Consider the following 23,712-nt stretch of genomic DNA (forward strand, 5'->3'; position numbering starts at 1 on the left):
GTTAGGATTTCCTAGTGCTTCCTAATTACACACAGAAGAAATACCTGAATAAGAGGGGGCTGGCTTCTAGAAGTGCTTTAGAAGAGAAAGACAGAAGTTGTTTTGATTCTGACAAAATCTGATTTCTCTAAACCCCCCCCCCCCAAAACCGAAGAAAATGTGTTGATTTTTTCTAGGCTTTTCCTATCCTCACCCAGAAAGTGTGGATCTTTATCCATCTGACAAAGTCACCATTCTGTGAGCTTCTGTAAGAACGAGAAATTCGGCCGTGAACCAAACACAAAGACAAGCATCTCTTGTAAAAGTGAGGCTCGGCGTGGTCATGTGAAAAGTCTCCAGTGCAGGGCTAGGTCCCTGCTGCCCAACTGCGGGCTGTCTCCTATTTTTGCTCTGGGCTGGCTTCCGTCCAGCCATGAGGCTTTTTCACAGCACGGGGCCCGTTTTCAGTTGTACTCAGTTAACCCTGAAGAAAAGGTCTGTCCACTCCTCAAACAGCCTCTCCTGGCAGCACACAGAAACCAATGGCCATTGTTGGGCTGGGAGCTGGCAGGTTTCTCAGGGTGGCCGGGACTCACAACCCACAACACAACGCCTGCTGCCCCGGGGCCAAGAGCACTTCGCCTCTGCCTCGGAGAGGATGTGCAGCAGACCAGAGGCCGGTTAAGATGGGGAAAGGGGATACCTGCAAGCGAGCTTCCTGTTTCCGTCTTCAGATCTGCGCCAGTGTCCAAGCGAAGGGGTGAATGCAGGTCCAGCAAACCACGGGGCTAAGAAAGCCCGAGCGAACGGAGACCTCCCTCTCCCTGTCGCCAGCACACCTCGCCCCTGTGAGGCAGCCGACTCCGTGCAGGAAGCAGGCCCTGTATGTCCTCCAAGTGGTCTGCAGAAGACACAAAAAGCTTGGGACGCGGGGTCCCTGGTGCGGCTCCTCCGTCCCACCTGCTACTCCCGCCTGGGAAGTGCATTTCCCATGGGTCTCCGAGCGGGGCCTCTGCACACAGCTTCCTCCACGGAGTCGACAAGGACTTCCCGGCCGGCTGTTCCCTGAGCTTGTTCCTTCAGAGACTCAAAACACTCACTCAATCAGGTTTGTTTGGTTTTCGTTTTTTTTTGTTTTTTGTTTTTTTTTTAAATCAGATGATTCTAGAAAAATAAGTGGCACCGAGAACACAACACTTCCTGCTAAGACTGAGGATGTCAAAAGAAAAGAGCCAGAGTTACTATTTAACGGTGCTGGGCTGGCTGCGGCACACCGATGTTTGGCCCAGACCCTCGTCTGTCACTGCTAAATCTGACCGAGGTCATTTTAGGCAAAAATACTGACATTAGTCAGGGTTACCTGGAACACATTTCTCTCTGCCAAACTCCAGCAACCCAATCTCTCAAGTGTTTTACCGAATACATAGTCCGTGTGGCAATGGTATTTAAATCCAACAACTTAAAAAAAATCATTTGTTAACATCCTAAACACACCCAAGTGTCACTGCTCTTTTTAATAAAGAAAGGGAATACAGAAAGAAAAACTGGCAAACAATTAACTTTGTAAGAAAATACATTAAGCTAAACACTATCACCACCACCACTACTACTTCTACTACTACTACTACTACTTCTTAGGCACCGATCATGCATCTCAGGAACTGCCCAAGACCCTTCATGTGCTGGTATCAGCAGATTCTCAAGTCATTAGCTCTTCTGAAGGCAGACCTTCATCCTTGGGGACCACTGTGCCTAACAACTGCCCCAGGGCTCTGTCACATGCGATCTGTCGGCGATACCATCTGCAGACAGAGAGGCGGTTCATTACAGAGCACAAAGAAGAAAAGATTTCTTCGTGGGGTGCCTCACTGACTCAGGAAAGCATGAGAATCTTACTCTTGGGTCACAAGTTTGAGTGCTACATTGGGCGTGCTACATTGGGCACAGAGATGACATTCAATCAATCAATGGCTCTGCTGGTGACTGGTAAACTTCGCAGCGTACGCTTTTGAAAGCAGTGCACACTGCTCCGTGCAGACGGGTTCTCTGGACTAGGAGCACAGCCCCACAAGAGGATGTGTTTGAAGGAAACTGTCGCATGTGTGAGGTTTAGGCTGATGTTTCAGACATTTCTTTATGGTCTAATCTATATAAATATCCTGAAATGCAAAGAATTACTAAAGCTCTACGACATCCTGTAGAGACAGACATCAGGGACATGTGCAGGACGACTGAGGTGCAGACAGTCAGAGAGAGCAATTCTGAGAAACAAGTCTCTGGTCCATGCAGACGATGGGATACTATTCAGCACTAAAAAAGCAACAAGCTGTCACACCTGAGAAGTCTCGAGGACACTTGAGCAGCAAGTGAAGAAGCCGATCTGAGTGGCCATGTACTGTGTCATTCCTACGTTCCCAGGCCATTCTGGAAGAGCTCCAGATAAAAAAAAGATGGGTGCTGGTGGGGAGGGCCGAACGGGCAGAGCAGACGGCTGTGCACGCAGTGAGGACACTCCGTGTTATTACAACTGCAGACACAGGTCACTACACATTTGTCTGGGCTCAGAACGCAGGACCCCAGGAGTGAGTCCTCACATAAACGATGGCCTGTGGGGGACAGTGATGTGTCCGCATCAGTCTCCAACCTCAGCAAGTGTCCTACCCGGCTGGGGAGCGCTGATCGCAAAGGAGGCTGTGCACGTGTGGGAACCGGAACAGAGGCAATCTCTGTACTGTCCTCTCAGTGTTGTCGCGAACCCGAAACTGCTCTAAGAAAATGTTATCTTCAAAACAAACAAACAAACAAAACAAAACAAAAAACCCAGGAAAAAAATGACATGAAAAATTTCATGTTGTTTCAAAATTAAAAATACCTTTGTGGGCTAACAAACTCACAACCACTATGGGAGACTAGCATGGAGGAACTATTTACGTGAGAATGTCTGATACGCGTTCCCAGGAACCTCCTTTCCCTGAGGGATGCTCACCGGACAGCACTGTTAGATCAATCAGCCACAAGGTGCAGGACCCCTCAGATTAAGAATTAAGGGCAGTAAATAGCTATATAAAGTTTTGTTTCTGTTTTCAAAAGAATTTTATGTGGTGTTATTTAAAACATTAATAGTAACTACTGAGAAATAAAATTAAGAAAACACTGGGTCATCGCAAGGCCAGGTGGCCGATGTGACAGTCTGGGGAAGGGGCTTCCAAGGCACCAGCTTTCAGTGCGCTGGTGGCGGCCCTGCCCAGGGTGAGCGTGCAGGGGGCAGGAGGCTGCTGGTAGGGAACACAGTCTACACTGGGCACCTCACCACGGGGAATGACGGACTCCCACTTCCTAACTTCAGGGAGGATAAACCTCAAGCCACCTCGCTCTTAGTTCAAGTCGAGGACATACAGCAGAGCCTACACACCCTGGCCTTCGTGACGGGGAAGAACGCGGCCAACCAGGCTTAGCAAGACAAAGCCCAAGGAGAGGCAGGTGGAACCGCCACACTGCTCCTCAGCTCCTCAGCCCGCTGGACGCAGAATCCGCGCGCTGACGACACTTGTCATCTCCAGCCTCTGATTTTCAAGATGGAAGGAAACCAGAAGCACATCACTCGAGGCTAAGTAACACGATCTGAAGGAGTCTCCTTCAGTGCTGGAGTCTCCTTCTAGAACCATCCATTTGCCAAAAACCTGAATGAGGAAACTGGCCCACTTTTGTGAAAGCCTCATTCATAACTGTGCCAGGACTCCTCCAGCCATCAGCTCCAGGCCCTGGGGCATCGGTTGCTAGGATACCACAGAAGCCACACAAACAGGACTTCTTCCCTCTTTCACTCTGAATGGTTCCATTTAGATGCGCCCTCGTGTGTGGGGGGGGTGGTGGGGGCACTGGAGGCAGCATGTTACCCTCTCAGAGGCCTGGGAGTGGCACCAGCGCCTTGTCCAGTCCTCAGCCCCGGGCTTGGCTCACGCCCAGGGCCTCAGGGAGGCCTCTGCTAACCTGTGGGCCCGTGTATGTGCACTTGTTTGCTTTGCTTGGGAAGAAACACTCGGTTCGACATCTTCAAACACACGAGGTGAGCAGGATGGACACCAATGAGAGGCTTTAAAAAACCGAATTAGATCACTGGAAGCCAAACCAGAAGTCTACCTTTTGAAACTAAAGCAGCATGGGGAGTTCTTCTAGCGTTCAACTGTCAGCTCGACCACGGAACAGAGTGTCACCCACTGCCTGTCAGCTGTTTAATGCTGGGGACTCAGGAATAAAGAGAACTCGGGGCAGAAGCAAGATGACACTGAACCCACCAGGAGAAGCTTTTCTAGAGGGAAAGAGTTAACATGGTTCTTTAACCCTTTCCATGACTGATGAGTATTTGGGATGTTTCCACCTTGGGGCCCTTACGAGTCACGCCACGTGGGCCTTCTTGCCTTCTGAGACACACGCTGGGAGTGGGAAGCTGGCTCACAGGGCAGGTGTGGGGGTCTGGGGTCAGCAGACTCCACTAGAAAGTTTTCCAAAGAGATTATTCCAGTTTCCGTCCTCATCAGCTTGCTCCATAGATCCTCACCATTGCTTGCTATTGGTGGCCCTTCTTACCAGCCACTCTGGTGGGTTTCTCATCGTGCGTCCCATTTCCGTTTCCCTGACAACTGGCGATGCCGGCCTCTTTCCACGTTTACTGCTCACTTGGATTTTGTCTTTCCCGAAATGCCATGAGCCTTCTGTCCACTTTTAAATCCTGAATTACCTTTTGTAGAAGCCCTTTTACATACTAAAACAGAAGTCCTCTGGGAGATATCTGCAAAGTAAATCTCTTTGCAAAGTCTTTCTCTTACAGCATGCAGTTCTGGGTTACGATTTTTGTGTCTTAAGAAATCTTTGCCTACCCCAGTCTAATAACCATGCTCTCCTACGATGCCCCGTGGGGACTCCTATTCTACCTTCACACGGGAGTCTGTGGTTCTTTTTGAGTTAACATGTGTGAGGAGTGTGAGGTGCGTAGCTGGTTATTTTTTCCTCATTATGGAAATTGAATTAATCCAGTCCCATTTATGGAAAAGACCCTCCTTTTCTTGATGAGCTATAGGGGGGCCTCTGTTGTGTATGTGGGAATCGGTTTCTGGATTCCCTATCCTATTCAGTGATTGGACTTTTATTATCATGATGATTTGAGTCCTACCACTGATTGACAGCACAATCATAGATGAAAACTCACCTTTCTCATAGGAATTAACAGCTTTAATAGGGTGTTTGTATGACAACATCTATATTTTGAAAAACCATGTGAAGGGCACTTTACAAACATTATGACCCTAGAGGGGTCAGGCCCATTTTAGAAGAACAGAACCTGGGTGTGTCTCCCCGCCCCTGGGGCCTCTGGCGACTGTCATCATGCCACACTTCCTTAACACAGGGTCGCTGGGGAAAACACCATCGCTTATCATTCCTGTAAACTGCTACATCTCTGTACGCAAGTAAAACTTAAAAATGAGATGTCTCCATGATGCAAATTTAAAAAAAGAATTAAAAATTAAAAAAAAAAAAAAAAAAAAAAGGAAGAGAGAAGGAGGGATAAGAGAGAGAGAAAAGAACAGGAAAAGCAAAACCCTGTTTGGAATCTCACTCGGTGCCTGCCCCCTCCCCCTCCAATCAAAACAAAACAAAACAAGAAACCCACATCAAGGACAACTGATGAAAACACAGATCAAAAAAGAATGAAAGAAAAACATTTCAAATAAAGCTCAGTGGTTTCTATTTGGAAACAACAACACAAAATCCCACTTGCCACAGTGAACTGACAAATACGAAACGGGCTCTGCGGCAGTGGAGCGGGGATTTTCCGACGGCATCTCCTACCGTGTCATTACTGTGGGTGACCCACAAGTGAGCGGGCGAGGGGACAGCTGGGCCGGGGCTGGGCCTGTGCCCCTGGAGCAGCGGCAGTGAGCGGAGGGCAGTCCTTCCCTGCTAAACACCCCTATGACGTGTTGTCTCCCTAAACCTGGAAATCCCCACTGGCCTCCAGAACCTACCTCCAAGAAATGGAGTCGCATTCTGAGGTTCCTAGCCAGCGGGGGGCGGGGGGTTTGCTCTGATAGGACAGCCAGCTTGGGCTTCCCAAACCGCAAGGGTGGCCAAGAAAGGGTAGGCCTCACAGGGTCCCAACTGCAGATTTCCTCTGGGGAAGGAGCCTGGACCCCACAGGTGTCACACGCCCTCATCCCCAGCCCACGGAGGACGGTTGCGTACGTGGGCATGACCAGCGGACCCAGAGTGATCGGAGTGCGGGGGGTTTTGGTTAACTGACAGCTCGCGTCAGCATGATTCCTCATCTAAGCATACTCCAAAAGATCTATCGTTTTCTGACACAAAATACTGAAATTAAAGCTCAAGAAAAACTTGGCTGGTGTTAACCAGAAGACTGCGCGCAACCAAACACATCTGAAATAACATCACTGCCGAACGGAGCTCATTAATTCACCAAAGAATTGCAGAATCCATGGGAGAGATTTCTCTTGTGCTTCCAACCACCCCTGCTCCCGCCAACGAACCACACATACACCCTCGCCGGCTGCTGTCTGTTCGCTGTTTCACTCATTCAACTAAGTATTTATTAGAAGTTTACTATGTGCCAGACAGCGGCATGTTATACTGAGGCAAGAAACAGAAAAATGGTCCCTGCCCTCACAGAACCCGGCCCAGGGTAACGGAGATGTAATGCATGACGAGTATTTACTGATGGACTGTGATAAGCTGACAGAGCAGGTTCTAGGAGGGGTGACCTGACCTCACTGAGCTCCAGGAACACTTTGCTGAGGAAGGGGCTGAAGGCAGCGCAAGGAGCACGGGACCAGGGGGCGGAGTTCAGGGGGGAGGTCAGTGCGGGTGACTGCCCGAGGTGACCACCAGGCACATCTGAGAAACAAAAAGGGCAGTGTGGGTCAGGGTGCTGCAAAAGGGGGGAAAAGCTCTGGATAAAAATGCGAGGCAGGCAGGGGCGGCTCCCACGGGACCTTCCAGGATGTGCTAGACACTCTGGCTTACTTTGAGTACAATGGGGAGTGCTGGAGATTCTGTAAATCGGGCACGTTTGCGAGAATGGTGTCGGGGCAGGGAGAGTCAAGAGACACGGAGGAAGGATCTTGTTTTGATTTTAAAAGATGACACTGAGTGAATGGGGAACCTTCATCTCCTGAACACCCCAAGGGAAGGAGAGGAATGGGAGGTGAGAAGCCATCACTGACCCAGACCAGGGTGACGAGAGTGTGCACACCTTAGAGGCAGAGGAATAAAAAGAAATAGCATCACAAGTGGCTCCCAGATTTCTGACCTGAGCAACTGGATGGATGGAGGTATTTCCCCAATCACCGAGAAAGAGAGGGGATGGTTTTATGGGGATATTAATAGTTCAGCTTTGGACTTGCTACTTTTGGAGTATTGGTAAGACATACAAGCAAATGTTACACAGGGCGTTAGAAATTAGTCAGACGCTCAGAAGACAGCTTTGTCTAGAGACTGAGTTTGGGAACCACAGGAGAAGAGATCTTTAAAGCCGTGAGATACCCAGAATACAACTCTATGTTACCACCTCCATGGTAACCAGACTGGTCCAAGTCACTGTCACCTCTTGCCTGGACAACTGCAGTAGCCTCCCCATAGGATTCCCTGTCATTCTGGGGACCCAGAGAGTGTGTGGCACATAAAAGGTATTCAGTAAACATGGAGTGAATTTAAGGAATAAATAGGCAGGGTTCCTTAGGGAGAAGACGCAGGGTGAGGCAAGCACTCCCGAGCTCTGCCAACGTCCAGGACTGCTCCAACATTTACGAGTTGTGCAAAAGATGAGGCAACAAAGGACTCAGAGAAGAAGGATCCAGAAAGACACAAAGAAAACCTATAGAAGATACTATCATGAAAGCCAAGAAAGAAGCAGTATGTCAAGGAGGAAGTGATTAATTCTTCTGAACTGAGTGTTAACATGACAAGAACAAAGTACCATTGATTCTGGCAACAGGTGAAGACTGGTAACAGTAAGCAAATGATGAAGCCCAACACGCCCTTCTGAAGATCCACTGGAGTTTTTAAAGACACAAACCCTAAAGCACCAAAAAAATTTCAGATGCTGAAAGGCAGGCAGAAAAGAAGTAACAGACAAGGCCATGGCTTATGGCTGTGTAACTCAGCAAAACCCGAGAAAGTTGATTCTAAGCTGGTAATGAGAGAAACAAACATTTTGCCCTGCAGAATCCCCCAAAGCTCAGATGTTGGTGCTCCCACGTACCTCTTTAATGGAAGGTAAAGGTGAAAATGAAAACAGAAGGCCTGTTTACAAAGTTAAAACATAGGTGTACCTCTAGGTCTCCTTTCTCTATCTCAACAGAAGATTGGAAGATTCATTAATCCATAACAAGGATAAAACAGAGATACTCTGGCATGGAGGATACCAGATACCGCACTGGAAATAACAGAACGAAGTTGAAGTATACATGTTAAAATGGAGAGATCCTGCAGCTTTCCCAACAAAATGGTGGTATCAGGCATACATTTTCAAACAAACTCAACTACTTCCTCACCAGCGTCCCCACTTTAAAGGAAATTCTAAAGATTTCAGGCAGAAGGCGAATGATCCCACTTGGACAAACAGAGATAAAAGGAGTTAAGGGCAGCGAAGGCAGTAAATGTGTGGACAGATTTAAATGAACACAGATATTGTGGGGTTTGAAAATAGAATTAAAGTGTGTAACAACAGCAGCATGTAAGTTGGGGACGACTAAATGGTCCTGAGAAGGCGGTAAAGGTTTGAGAAACAGCAGACAAACATTTCCTTAGTTAATGATGCATATTGTAATTTTCCCGGGTATTAACAGAACAGAAAAAATAAAGAACATTTAAACTAAAAAAAGATAAAAACTAAATTATACAAAATAATCTAAAAGAAAGCAAGAAAGAAGAAGAAAAAATAGGAAAGAAAGGCTTTAATATAAACAGATTGGTGATTATATTAAATATAAATGGGCTAAATGCAACAGCTAAAAGGCAGAGATTGTCAAAATACATTAAAGAAAAAACCCAACTACATGCTGTTTACAAGAAACAACTCTGAGAAGTTGAAAATAAAAGGGTAGAAAATGTTATACCCCATATATTCCAACCTAAAGCTAGTTAGAGGAGCTATATTAATATCAGGTAACAAGTGTTTTTAAAGATAAAGAGGTTCAATTCATAATGACAAGAACATATCTCAAAGCCTGCCATACACCTTTATCTAATAACATTGCCACAAAATATACAAAGGGAAAATTTATGCAACTAAGAGGGAAACAAATCTATAACCACAGACTGATATTTTAAAACTCTCTGTAACTGATAAACCAAAATGGACAAAAATATCAGTAAAAATACAAAAATTTCACAAACTTGACCTAATGTATGTGGATAAAATGCTGATCCCCTCTACTGGAGAAATGTGCTTTTCAAGGACACACAGAATGGTTGCCAAAAAAAGGATTGAATACTGGGTCATAAGGCAAGTCTCGATAAATTTCATAGGACAGAAAAGCATGTATTCTTTGATCATAACACATTTATGCTAGAAATCAATCTCCAAAAGAGAATTAGATAAGTTCTATTTGTACAGATTTTAAGAAATCTATTTCTACACAATCCAGGAGTCTAAGAAGAAACCATAATGGAAATTAGAAAACACTTTAAATGTATGGTAACAAAAATAACACACATCTAAATCTATGCGATGGAGCTATAAAATACACAGAAAAGGATAAAAGCTTAAAATTAAGAATCCTAATAAATGGACAGATACACCATATTCATGGACTGGAAGATAGTATTGTTTAGATGTCAATTTTCAACAAATTGATTTTAGTCAATGCAGTTTCAAAGAGTAATTCAATATGTGTGGATTTAAATCATTTTTGTTGGTTAAACTGGTTTTTGTTGGTTGATTTCATGTGTGTACGTACATGTATGTGCACGTAAACACATAAGCATGAATGTGTGGAATTTGACAAGCTGATTCTAAAACTTTTATGTGAAAAAACAAGTGATCAAAAATAGCCATAACACTCCTCAAAAAGAAGAGACATGTTGGAAAGACGGACCTGACTAATACTGAGCCAGGTTAGAGAGTGACAGCACTGAAAGAATATAATATTTGTGTAAGGACAGACAAAGAGATCAACGGAAAAGAAAACAGACTCCAAATACAGACCCACACATATTTGGACACTTAGGATAAAGACGGCACTACAGCTAACAAGGCATGTTCATTTCAACAACTGAGCTGAGACGATGGTGTGTCCATATAGAAAAATATAAAAATAGACCCCCTAATAAACACCATACTCAAAAATCAACTCAAAGTGAATTACAGACATAAATATAGAAAGTAAAACTGTCAAGCGTTCAGAGGATAATAGAGATTATCATCCCGACCTCATGGCTAGAAATTATTTAATAAGATACATACCGAAAGAACTAATCCTAAAGGAAAAGTGATAAATTTGATTAAATGTTAAGAACTTCTGTTAATTAAAATAAACTATAAAGAGAATGGCAAGGTAAGTCACAGAACGGGAGAAACAAAACATTAGCAAACATGTAGTTGACTAAGAACTTCTATATAGAACATACAAAGATCTATTACAAATAAATTACAGAGAGAAAACCCAATGAAAAAACACGGGCAAGAGGTTTGATCAAGCACAGTTTATGTACGCGCGCGTGTGTGCCCACACACACATGCACACACAAAGTCCCAATGGCAGATAAACACGCTAGAAGATGCTCACCCTTGTTAGTCATGCAGCAGTAGAACACAAGATCTTTAGCCTTTCCTGTGGTGACATGAGGGAGGAGAGCACAGGTGCACATTAGAGTAAATCCTCATGTCATGTTATGATAGATTTATTGGACTCTGATACCCACGTCAAGAAACAGCAAGCAGCAAAGCATATTACTGAGATGTACAAAAGCAACTGCTAGAAAAGCGAGCTAAGAGTGAACTCAAAGTGTGGAGAGTGGAGGCAGAGACCTCATTCCCTCATTCAATACACTTTGGCATTTACAACACAGGTATTATTTTGATGAAAAGAAAATATAAGAACTGAAAAAAACTAAGAATGGGTTGGGGAGAGTGAATGGGAGGGAAGGAGGCCAAGTCAGGGTAGTTAGAGAATTTTCTGGCAAATCTGCTTGTGAGCGAGAGCAGAGGAACAGCACGGAGGACGGCCTGGTGCGGTTTCATTCTGGAATCTGTTTCATGTCCCTTTCACGCCGGCTACCTGGAAGGCCAGGTTCTAATTTACGGCTCACATCTAAAGACTGACTCCCCGGGCTCTCGGGCTTCCTTATCTCTCACCTTCCAACCTTATCTCTCACCTTCCCTTCGCTCTGCTAATTCAGCATGCTATCTCTTATCTTATCATGCATACTGGTTAGGCCTTTCTAATGTAGTAGGCTTTAATAAAACTCCAAAGAATTAACAAATATGCATCATACTAAACTATGTCATATTTTAACTTTTCTTGACAATTTAAAGAATATTCTGGGGTCTTGAAATTCTTCATTAATTATCACTGTAAAAGCTAGCTATATACAGCTTGACCATATACATGCTGAGTGACTTCTCTACTACACGAACAGTTACTGTGTTTCCATGGACGTGTTCTGTCCCCTCCCTGGGACTCATGAGGCAGGACAGGGGAGCAGCTAAGAACCAGCTACACACCAAACTTACATTCTGGGTCAGATCTGTAGGACGAGCCACAGAGACTGTCTCGGTGGACATCCTCATCTACAAGATGGGGGCGACGGTGACGACAGGACCTGCTTCTGGAAGCTGGAAAATTAAATGAGGTGACGTGCAGGAACCCAGTAAGGGTTCAGGGAATGTTTCTGGAAAGGAGGGAATTACTGGCAAGGAGGCCAAAGAGACTCTGCCAGCATGAGCCACGGGCGGCTGGTCTGTATGGCCATAACGTGCTGTGTGCAACGGCCTGTCAGAGCCAAAGACCAGTGATCAAAACCTTCATTCCCTGGAGGTCAATTCGGGGAACATGGGACTGCGGGTGAATTTCTTTTTTCACATAATTCATCCTTTCCATCAGGAAGCGCACCCACTACGAATGCGCTCGAGCGTTCTCGTACTGCTTCCCTGGGAGCCAAAGCTTTTTTTCTTTTCCCTTCCTTGTTTAGGGAGCTATGACAAATTTCAAAGCCCTGTGAGGCACAGAGCTTGTCGCGCCTGACTAACGCGATGCAGCGAGCCAACTCTGCTCCACTCGAAGAACAGTCTTCTGGGGCTGTTCGTCTTTTCCTGACTGGGCTTATAAACTGTTGTGCTCTTTAGATCCAGAGATTTTCTTCTATCGCTCATCAGACAAATGACGGTATCTTTAGCACAATAATGAGCATGTCGCCATCTACGCACTTTAAATACGTGATTTTCATCAGCTCCTTTTCTCTTCTTGACAGAAACCAGTGGGGGGTGTTCGTTAAGTGCCCCCCTCCCCCGGCTTCCCAGTTCTAGGCTGGGCTGCTCACGGCCTCTCCGGGGCTTACGCTCTCCACGTTCTTATCACCTTCCTCCCCAAACACGTGCAACTGACGCAGGGGCACGCAGAGGCCAGGGCGAGGGACTGGACTGAGTCCGGCGGTCACCAGGGAGGTCTGGGACTTACCAGAATACCTCTCAAACCTGAACAGGCGGAGGTCCTCGTCACTGTTCTGTGATCAGTTTCCTACAGTGCTGCTGGGTGACGGGGCTTGGAATAAGCAGGTTCCCTGTACGCCCTCCCAACAAGGGGGTCACCCTGGTAGCGGCAAGAACCGGAGCGCCCAGCTTCAGTACCAGAGGGTCACAGGGCAGAACCTGTCCAAAATGGGTACTTTGTGTCACTGAAATATTTCTCTCCATTCCTGGGGCCTCCAAGTACCCCTCATGTCTGTCACTAGACCATCATGAAGATGGTTTGTCCCAAAAGACTGGATACTCAGACTGCCTAGAGCACAAGAAAAATAAAAACATAAAAACAAACCCCAAATTCTTCACATCTACAAATACGCACGGTTTGGAAAGGTGACACTGACGCGCTGCCGCACACAGGGGGACCGTGGACGAGCACTCCCCACCCCCCCAATTTTAAAGCACTTGTGAGGAGAAGACTGGTTTAGAATGTTCTCCCGACCTTGACCACTCCCACTCATTACCCCGCATAGACCACAGGACTTCTATTCCAGCACGCGAACTTTGAGAAAGTGGCTTAGCTCTGAGGCACAAGGAGAGAAGGCCAGCGGCCACACACCCAGCGAGCCCAGCACCCTGACTGGGGCCGATGCTCCCGCCTCCCGTGCAAGGATACAGGGGTTACTGTCGTCCATGCGGCAGCTGTCCAGGATCAAGGGGATGCCGTCCAGCTCACTGACCTGCAGAGAAAGGAAAAGGCAAATTTATACACGGACAAAACCTTGGGTCATGGTGGAGAGGACAGAGCACTGGTTCCTCCTTCGTGTTTCCTTACTCGCTGCCACGATGTCACAGCATCCTGTTATAGTTTAAGCCTGCCCCATCGGACACAGCAGGGTTCTAAACGTGACCTTGATGGTGAGGCAGGCAGACACGGGAGGTGTAGACCTTAGTGACCAGCCTGCCCTGAAGGTTTCAGATGATGATGAGATGTCAGTTAACAGGGGACCCTCCTCCCCTCCCCTGCTACCCGGTCTCCTGTAACTCCCACCACCCCAACCTCTAATGACTCAGCCCAACACCCCTCGTCGCTGCCTCTCGGCCTGGCCGTGTGCTCACCGTCTTCCTGCAACCGCTAAGTTACACGCTGGTGTACAGGCACGATTTCCACTTTACGCGGGCTGCGTACTCATTGTATCATTCCTGCTTTTATGACATGTTAGTGTTATTTTAGGTTTTAGGTGTTATTTGGTAGGATTTGGTAGGTTATTTTTTGGGAATGAAAATGCTCAAAAATTTTTCCATGTAAATTAAGGGTAATTGCTTCTTTGTTTTCTGCCTTCTTGGTTTATGAGGCTTCAGAGGAACGCTCTACTTTGGCTTATCGGGGGAAACCTCCACCAACTCAGAAATATTTAAAAACAGATATACAAAAAGGGATACACTATTTTTCTTCTTACCTTTCCTCAAAAATGTTGGGGCAACTGGACAGCCATATAAGGACGAAAAAGTGTATCTCTCTTCCCAATACTGTTCACCAAGATAGACTGCAAATGGATTGGAGTTTATCATAGTTTATAATTAATTCTCCCCACTGTGTATCTGGAGGGAAAACGGCTTGGTCTCGAACATTCTGAGGAACCGCCGGAGTGCTTCTCAAAGTGCTGTACCGTTCTCTGGTCCAGCCACAACGCACGAGGGTTCCCACTGCCGCACATCCTTCTCGGTACCTGTCAACCGTCCTGGTGGGTGTGACGGGCTGTGTCACCGTGGTTGGCTCTGTATTGCTCTGACAACTAATCGGGTTGTATACGACGCAATGTATAACAACAAAGATCCCAGAAACAGCTCAAATGTCAAATGCGCTATGGCACAGATGCGAAAGGCTTGTACGCAGCTGGGAACGCAAGTGGAGAAGACCTAACACACTACTGGGCACGGATCGCTAGGACACAAGGTAAGTGAAGAAAGCAAAGTGCAGCGTGGCCTTGTCTGTGGACCTTTTGTGTCATGAATCAGGAGAAATATACAAAGTTTGTTATATTTCCCAAAAGACACCCTGAAGGGTGAAGTAAAAAGCTCTAGTGGTTATCTACAGGGGATGAGGAGAGAACAAGGCACAAGAAACAGGAATGGAGACAAGGCCTCTGTTAATGTACCTGCCTATGGGATTCCGACTTTGGAAGCCTGAATATATTTTACATAATTTTATATAATTAAAATTATATTTTATATAATTAAATTTATAATGGATATTAACTAGACTTCTTGTGATTATGTCAAAATATACACAAATACTGAGTCAATATGTTGTATATCTGAATGTCCTGTTATGTGCCAATTATGCCTTAATATAAAAGTTAAATTTACAAAATTATTTTAATCTGATGACACGTAAAACAAAGAAAACTATTTCACAGGACTGAAACAGTCCCTGGTGAGATGTGTATCCTAAACTCAGAAAGAACCACACAAAAACCTTCAGACGGCATTCAGCTTCACTTATTCTGAACCGTTATTTATATAGTTAGCTTAAAGCAAAGGATAATTAAAGTTTTTAGGAAAAAATATCTTCAGCATAAAAAAGAACTATCAAATCCAGAAGCTAATTTGATACTTATAAATTAGAAACATTAGTAAGATTTCCTGATCTACTTTTTTAATTTCTAAGAAATATTTATTCCCTAGCTGCCTACTGTGATGGCCCAGAAGACAAGACAAGCATCACTGAGCATTCCCAGGGCTGGATGAACTGCGGACCTTCCTCGACTTACCATGGGGGTATGTCCCAAAGAACCCATTGTTACTACACCCAACCTACTGAACGTCGCAGCGGAGTCCCGCTGACCTTAAGCGTGCTCTGAACGCTCACGTCATCAGCCTACGGCGGGACAAAATCATCTGCCACAAAGCCAATCTGATACTAGAGTGTGAAACAGCTCATGTACAGAGTGAGAAATGGAAAGGCTGAAGAGCATGGCCCGGCTGTCAGCGTATCAGCTGCTGCTGACCTGTGTGATGGTGTGGCCGACAGGAAGCTGTAGCCGCTGGCCCACGTCACCAGAGAGAGCACAGTGCGGGATCGCTAGCCCGAGAAAAGATCCACTCTCAACATTCCAAGGGCGGTCTCTATCTCTCGCACACCATCATCGGGGTGGAAATTCCGAAGTCGAGCCACCGTGAGCTGGGAACCATCTATAAATACATGTCCCGGCGGAAGAAGGCAGCCCTCCCGCCGCAGGGTCACTGATACTGACCATCCTCAGTTTCACAAAGGCAGAGAGGAAGAGAAGAAATCTAATTTCTACCCTTTTTTTCTAGGCACTGGAGATAGGGTGAGAAATGAACTTAACAGACATCAAGCAGGCGCGAAGGAGCGACACTTTCATCATGTTTCCCATTATTCTGATGGAGCCCAGGTACGCATTATTGGCTCTACTTTACTGAATAAGGAAGTGGGGCTCCCGAGTTAAGTACCCTCCTCCTCAGGATCACTTCACTAACGAGTGCTACTCAAAGTGGCCCGGAGACCACCGCAAGTCTGTGAAAATAGACCAGAAGAGGAAAAAGCCAGGAACCGAGCTAATGATTTAACAGGGTTGTCCTGCTATGCTGTTACGTACCCTGAATCTTAAAGTAATAACTTCTAGGTTTGAAGGTCTTTTTAAAATTTTTTATTTTTCTAGTAATTCATTTGTATTATATTTTATAAGAATCTTGGTCCAGGATGGTCTGGGAGAAAAGAGAGGACATTCTTCAGCACAGGTAGTGTGAGAAGCACTGGCTCGGAAGGTCAGAGCCCTACAGAGGGCTGCACCTGGAAGGGGTCACATGCTTGAAAAGCACAAAAGGAAACGTTTTGGCCAAACTGGTAATGCCCCAGTGAGATTATAGTCAAAGCTTCGCAATGCAACCGTCATCCCACACGTCTCCTCCAGTAAGCTGCCGCGCACCCACCAGCGGGACTGGACTACTAACAACGACATCGCCAGCGCCTCTGTCCGGGGCTGAAGAGGAAGGATCCAGAAGGAGCAAGGGCCTGGTGACTGCCATAGTGATGAAGGGATACCATTGGGCCCTCCAGTCCTTTGCAAATATGTGATCTTAAATCCTCCTGGAACATACTGGAATAGCTCGGTATCTGACCATACAGCACTGGCCTCACAGGGAAGGCCTCCCCGAAGAAGTGGCATTTAGCTCGAGATAAGCGTAAACACGCATTAAGTGAACGAATCAAGGGGGCTGTGGAGTATGTCTTGCAGGGAGAAAAGCATGTACAAAATCTGGGAGATCCAGAGGACCAGGGAATGTTCCAGGAGCTGGCCAGGCAGCACAGCACAGGGATGAAAAGCAAGAGCCCGGGAGCCAGCATGCTAGGGTCCAAGCCTGGTTCTGCAGCTCCGCTGAGCTGTGTGACTTTGGGCAAGTCACTTAACCCAGGAGACTGTGTTTTCTCGCCCATAAAATGGGAGGATGGGGCTCACTTCCAAGAGCGGATGCGAGAAGGGGACTGACTGCCACAGAGGCTCGCGCACTGCCGGTGCCCCATGATGGCATCTGCTGGTCACGCTGTTAACAGGGGTTCGGTGCTTGCGGTGAGAGTGGAGCTCCCTCAAGGATGAAGAAGCAGGAAGAGCACGTCCACAGAGCTGAGTTTACAATCCTACTTTGTACCTAATTCAAAAAACGTTCTGTCTACAAAATAGTAAATTTATTTTCAAAAATCTTTTTTTTTTTTTTTTTTTGGTGAGAAATAAAACTATTCAGGAGCTAATATTTGATACAAAAAGAATCTCATTTTGGGGGGGGCGGTGGATAAGGAGAATCCTCAGGGGTGCTAAACGGTGAGATTTCCTTTGAAGGAAGCGAAATCGCATGTTAAATGTGAAATTTAGGCAGGCAGTAAGAGCGAATGAAAGAGCTGTTGAAGACCATGTTACACTAGGGTTGTAGCTGTATTGGGGGCATGCTTTCCCAGGTAAATATTTCTTATTCACACTGCTCCATTATGAAATGATATAAGATACATTTTTTAAAAAGATTCTATTCATTTACTTGACAGAAAGAGGGAGAGAGCACAAGCAGGAGAGGGAGCAGGAGAGGGAGAAGCCGTCTCCCCACTGAGCAGGGAGCCCGAAGCCGGGTTCAATCCCAGGGCCCTGGGCTCATGACCTGAGCCAAAAGCCGAGCTTCATCGACTGAGCCACCTAGGCGTCCCTATCCAAGAGAACTTCTTAAAGAGATTCATAAACGTTTTTAACATAAATGATCTCCAGACAAGGATGACGGTGGAATTATGACAAATACACAATTATATACTCAAGAATGGACTCAGGTTCCATAAGCAGGATAAGGACACGCCGATGCCAGCCCTTCAGGGGGAGTGACCGGTAACACAAAGCTGTTACGACCAAGCTCAAGTTGACTGCCGCAGCTACACGTGTGGCACTCCCGTCTGGGGCAGGGGAGAACAATTAGGAAATTAACAAGTTTTCTTCTGTTCACACTTCATAAAACAAGGAAGCTGTTTGTTTTCTTACCTAACATGTTGGGAATTGATTCTAGACCTGCAATAAATGAGTCACAAGCTGTAGTGCACATCAAGGAGCCAAGCTCAGTCAACACTTTCACGAGGTAACACATCTCAACAAGACAGCAAGTCTGGCTTAAACAAACGAACATTTAGCCCCTGGAAATAAAGTGTAAACAGAAGGACCATTAATTGACTTGCTAACCGTTCCCTCCTTCCTTGGCCAATCATCTCAGGGAAGGTACTCTGCCAAGTGTGCAGGCCAACCTCTACTGTCTAAGCTCCTTTGGGAAAGTAATTAGATGGACAGAAAACAGAACCTCAACTGTTCTGACTGCTCTCACAGCAAACATTAAATGCAAAAATCCAAGAACTCAAAGAAGGGCCAGAGCATGATACCAACACAGGAACTGATCTCCATGAAATACATAGTGAATTGAGCATAACTGACATTTGGTAAAAATGTGTTCACAATAGAGCTCCTCAAAGCAAATACATCCACAAACAGAAATCAGGGTCCTCGTTCCGAAATGAAATCGATGACCAGCAGGGGTGTGGCGATGCTCCAACAAGGTCTCCGTGGGATGGAAGCCATCCTCAGACACGCTCACAGCCACTCAGAGGGCCTGGAGCCCAAAGGCAATGCTGGATGACAAGGACCACCTGGTCAGAAATGCGGACGCACCTGCCCATGGGCCGAGACTCAAGGATCCCCCCAATCACCTGGAGGGACAGCAGACGCTCTGGATGCAGACAGCCCTGCGTGAGAATTCCAGCCCATCCTTTCAGCCACGGAACCTGGAGGAGGTTTCTGAACTTTCCGAAGTCCAGACTTTGTGTGACGAGGGGTCATGCCCACTTCAGGAGGTTACAGTGAAGATCCGAGAGGAAGCGTTCAGCACGGTACCCTGCACGTCCCCGCACGTCGGGACATAAGACACAGCAGCATCTGTGATACTGCTCTCACCTGGTTCCGAGATTCTGAAGGTTTCCTTCATGACCCACACTTGCAAAGGGCTGGACACAGGACTTCTTCACTGAATACAAGCAAAGTTCTAAAACATAAAGACTGGCACTTGCAAAAGGAAGAAATCGGTAGCCGTGGTGACTCTGAGTGAGTCAAGCTTCTCCTGAGTGTCTCATGAGCTGCGTGTGATGCTGGGTGGCTAAGCCCTACCCGCAGCCCCTTGCCAGCTGTTGCCTCTCACAGTCAAGTCTGACCGCAAACACGGTCTTGTTCATCTCCATGTTGCACTCACTTCTGCGCTGTTTCATGCAGCATCAGCCCAGGCACTTCATGACTGAGCTGCTGCCGCCGCCAGAGAAACAGGTTATGGGGCTACAACTCAAGAAGTCACAGGCCATCTGGTAGATTCTGCAGGCGATCTTGATCTAGCATGCAGAGTCCAAGGCTAGACTCCATGTCGGCACCCCTGGGAGGTTTCAAACAGGACCGATCCTGCGGTTCCAACCCCAGGACAAAGAAATCATTCTTGGAGAGTGAAGTCAGGGGATCAGAGTCTTGGATCAAGTCTTCCAAGGATTCTAATGTGCAGCTGAGCTGAGAATTCCTGACCTGGGCCAAGGCCAAGAGCACCCACCAAGCCAGCGCAGGGGACCCATCATAAACCCTGAAAGAAGACCCTAGCACGCAGCTCACTGCCCTCATGTTTCCCTCTGGCACTTTTCTTTTTTCTTCCCCCAAATTCCTAAACCCAGCTTTGTTGAGCAATGACTGACATATCGCAGACTGTAGTTGCCCCCGTGCAACCACAGGCAAACCAAGGTCAGAATGTCCGCCTCCCTGGGAAGCACCCTGCCACCCCCACGGCTTGCCCTCAGCACCTTATGCCACGACTAAGCCTCCCTCTTTCGTTTTTTTAAAGTGACTGCTCTAGGGATTAGAGGATGCGTCTCTGACTTGCTGTGGTCTCCCTACAAGCAGCATTATACTGTTTCCCACACAGCATCAGTGTGGCTGCCGCCGCATCAGAGTCTCACAACTGGATCCCCCACTTGACCCTGGGGCAAATTCTCACGCACTTTACTTCCATACACTATAACCCCCCGAATACACTGATTTCCTTCGCTTGATATAACTTCCCTCAACACCCCCCTGGGCACAACTCCGCCGATGGCAATCTCTCCTGTTTGTCTGGAAATGGCTTTATGTTCATTGGTGAAGGATATTTTAGCTGGATATAGAATTCCAGACCGAGTTTTTGCGTTTTAGGTCTGTCACTCCACTGACTCCTGTTTTGCGCCACCACCCAGGAGAAGCCTGCCAGCTGGAGAGTCTTTGTTCTTCTTGACCATCCGGCAAGAGACAGAGCAGCAGTGGCAAGTAGCGGCACTGCAGAAAGGTGAGCCGAAGCCAAAGCGGGTTCTCTGCAAACACTAATGAAATGAAAAAAATTCCAGGAAGACTGATGAAGGAGGAAAAGAGAGACACTAATTAAAACAGAGCAGAACGAAAAGAGTTAAACAGCTGTAGAAAATGTAGATTCAAATGAAATATTATGAATTTCATGAAAAAAGCTAGGAATCTAGGTATAATGGAGATCTCTGAGGAAAGTAGAAGACATCAGCATTGACACAATAAATATAAATCTTGAACAGAATAATTTAAATACTTAGATTATTTAAAGTTACAAAAATAAGCAAGACTGACAAAAACATTCAAAGACCCAATGGTTCTCCAAGTGAGGGCCTCCAAATTTCTCAGGACCACATAATCTACGGTGTATTTAAGTTGTTCCCAAACAACAGGACAAGAAAGAAGGCTTCCCAGCTCATTTAAGAAGGCTACTCTGAGTTGGTCCAAAGCCAGCATCAGACAGACCAGAATAGGAAGTTACAGGCCTATTTAAGTATGAACATATACCCCACCCCGTCCCCACACGCAAAAATCCTGCAAGAAGTATTTGATGAACTAAATTAAACATACTACAAAAATGCACCAGGATCCTCTAAAGCCGACCAGAAAATCTACAGTGTAATCATCTTCACTAATGTACTAAGAATACCTCACTACCACAGAAGAAGCATGGTCATGGTTAGCCCCTATTTGTGATTGTTCTTAATTCTCAGAGAACGGGAAGACATTTCTAACTTGGGAAAGGCAATGTGCCAGAAACCTGTAGTATCATACGTGCTTAGAGAAAATTTAGGTAGATCCCAAGACCAGAAAAAACACACAAGGGGACGGTCTTCTTATTCTATGTAGGAAAATAAACTCCGTGAAATACTGCGACTTAAGAAGATCTTTGTTTGGATCTTTCTGACTCTGGAAACCAGAGAGGAGTCAGAGTGCTGCGAACAGTGCTCAGTCCTACTGTCAAAACAGAAGCAGTGGAAGAAAACAAACAGAAGAAAGCAATCTGGCTGATTCGAGTGAAGGAAGGGGGATTTTTTTTTTTTTTTTTTTTTTTTTTTAGGAGTAGAAGTTGATCTTAGAGGATCGATTACCCAGATATAAAGTGGAAAATAATCATCCAGAAGGCTGGGATAAAAAGATCTAAAGTGACATGAAAACGCACCCAGTCCTAACTGCTCTCCGAGATGGGGTAGAAGTTTTAGTTATTACTGACACAGAGACTGGACTGGGGCCCCACAAAACCCAGGACAGGAAGAGAACCATGGGCTTGGCTCACTAGACTTGCTCACAGGGGCAGGATCCAAGACAGGAGTGAGGAGAGAACCCTTAAGTGTCACAGGCCACCGACCGTCACAGACTCACCGAAGTCCCAGAGAAGCAGAAATGGCGCCTTTCTGCATCACTGCTCTCCCTTGGACACCGCAGGCTTTCTGCTGAGACTGCTAAGCGCTGGTTTCTGGGGACATGATTTTGCTTGCGGAGAACCCCAAGCAGACTGGGCACTGGCTCGTCTAACTTTGGTGTGTGGGGCCGCTGCTCTGATAAACCTGGGCTCTGTTACCTTTCCTCAATTTTAAGAAGTGAGGCATGTCTGGGACTCGGTATTGGGGTCTGTGAACCTGCAGGACACCAACCTGGCCCACAACAGGTAAAGGAGCCTTGACCCCAGGAAGGCACGGGGAACCCCTCCAGGCAGGATTACACAGAATCGGACAGGACACATTTTAAATTTCAATCTCTTTGAATTGTAACTCATACGGGCAGAGAATCTGACTTCCCTGTCTCGGACCTTAATTTAAAATGGAATGTAATCTTTGGATTTCATTGTCTCCCCGGGAATCTGATAATGAGATAGAATTAATATTCAAATTTAGAGTATCTCTTGTGGGCATCTTATTATTACACTGAATTTAGTCTCTTAATATGCAACGAATTCTCTGCCTTGAGGTCAAAGTGACTTTGGAGTTAATTTAATTCATGGGTTGGTATGACCCACTTAAGAGTCTTCTGGGGGCAAAATCACGGCCCTCCACCAGTGGTCCAGGAGAAAGAAAGGAGCACGGCTGGTGGAAAAAGCAAGTGTCCTCATGACAAAAGGTCAGAGCAGAATGGTCCTGACAACGGACCTTCCCTCTGAAGAAGGAGGGACACACCTGTGGTCCAATACCTCAGCAGAACAACAAAACCCAGAAAACAATGCTGAGGCGGCAGACATCTGCCCTCCTTACACTGCAGAGACAGCCGGATGAATGTAACATCTGATGGCCTCTCCAGGTCCTTCCCTCCGGGTCTCCTCGAGCTCCTTCCCAGGGCAGTGGCCATCGACAAGCGAGGCTGGTCTACGAAGTCCGTGGTCCATACGCGTTTGTCTGTCTGACCCTTTCATTGGACTGTGGGGTCTTCACCCACATGACGCGTGCTTCCTTCATTCCTGCATCTCGTGCTTTGCCCTTAGTAACGAGTTGCTGAAAACATACATGGACGTGAAGCAGGTGAAGCAGCTCTGCTGACCGACCCCATGCACACACCCACAAGCGGACAGGCAACAGAGTCCAGGTGCTCGTGTGGCTTAGCTCGGGGGAGTGCGGGACGCATTCAAAAGGACGCACAAGCAAGCAATCGGGAAACAAATAAAAACACATTACAGACCATGACAATTCCTACACAGGGAATAAACAGGATGACCAACTAGACAGTGATAGGGAGGCTCTCTTTCAAACACAGTGGCCACATAATACTCTTCTACAAAATGGTGATCTTTGAACAAAGACCCAAGTATGAAAATGGGGCAAGCACTCCACGATTTAGCGGGAAGAGCAGGCCAGAAGTACAGACCTGGCGGTGGAAAGAACTGAGCACATCTGGAGTACAGAAAGGAAATCAGCTCTGTGCAGGGAGCAGGGGTGACACAGTAGGGGACTGAGGCAGTGAAGGAAGGAGCCAGAGCCCATGGACTAGAGGTTCTTAAAGCAGAGTCCCTGGAGTGGCAGCCAAAGCACCACCTGGGCTCGTTCTAAGGAACGCAAATCAAGCCAATCCCCAGCCCCCAGAATGGAAACGCTGGGGCTGGGCCCAGCAGGGAGCTGTGGAGGGAGCCTTCAGATGACTATGATGCTTGCTGAATCCTAAAAA

The 23,712-nt window shown here is 46.6% G+C and overlaps 1 protein-coding gene across 3 annotated transcripts in view; it reads right to left on the minus strand.

Moving 5' to 3' along the window:
• Positions 1 to 23,712, minus strand: part of ATXN10 (ataxin 10) — a 159,203-nt gene that overhangs the window by 15,292 nt on the left and 120,199 nt on the right. For all 3 annotated transcript variants that reach the window (XM_059401783.1, XM_059401784.1, XM_059401785.1), the window contains one exon: positions 13,350 to 13,413. In XM_059401783.1, the coding sequence (XP_059257766.1) occupies positions 13,350 to 13,413 (64 nt within the window). The remainder of the gene's footprint in view (positions 1 to 13,349; positions 13,414 to 23,712) is intronic.

The sequence above is a fragment of the Mustela nigripes genome, chromosome 6, assembly GCF_022355385.1.
Source record: "Mustela nigripes isolate SB6536 chromosome 6, MUSNIG.SB6536, whole genome shotgun sequence".
Classification (NCBI taxonomy): Eukaryota; Metazoa; Chordata; class Mammalia; order Carnivora; family Mustelidae; genus Mustela; species Mustela nigripes.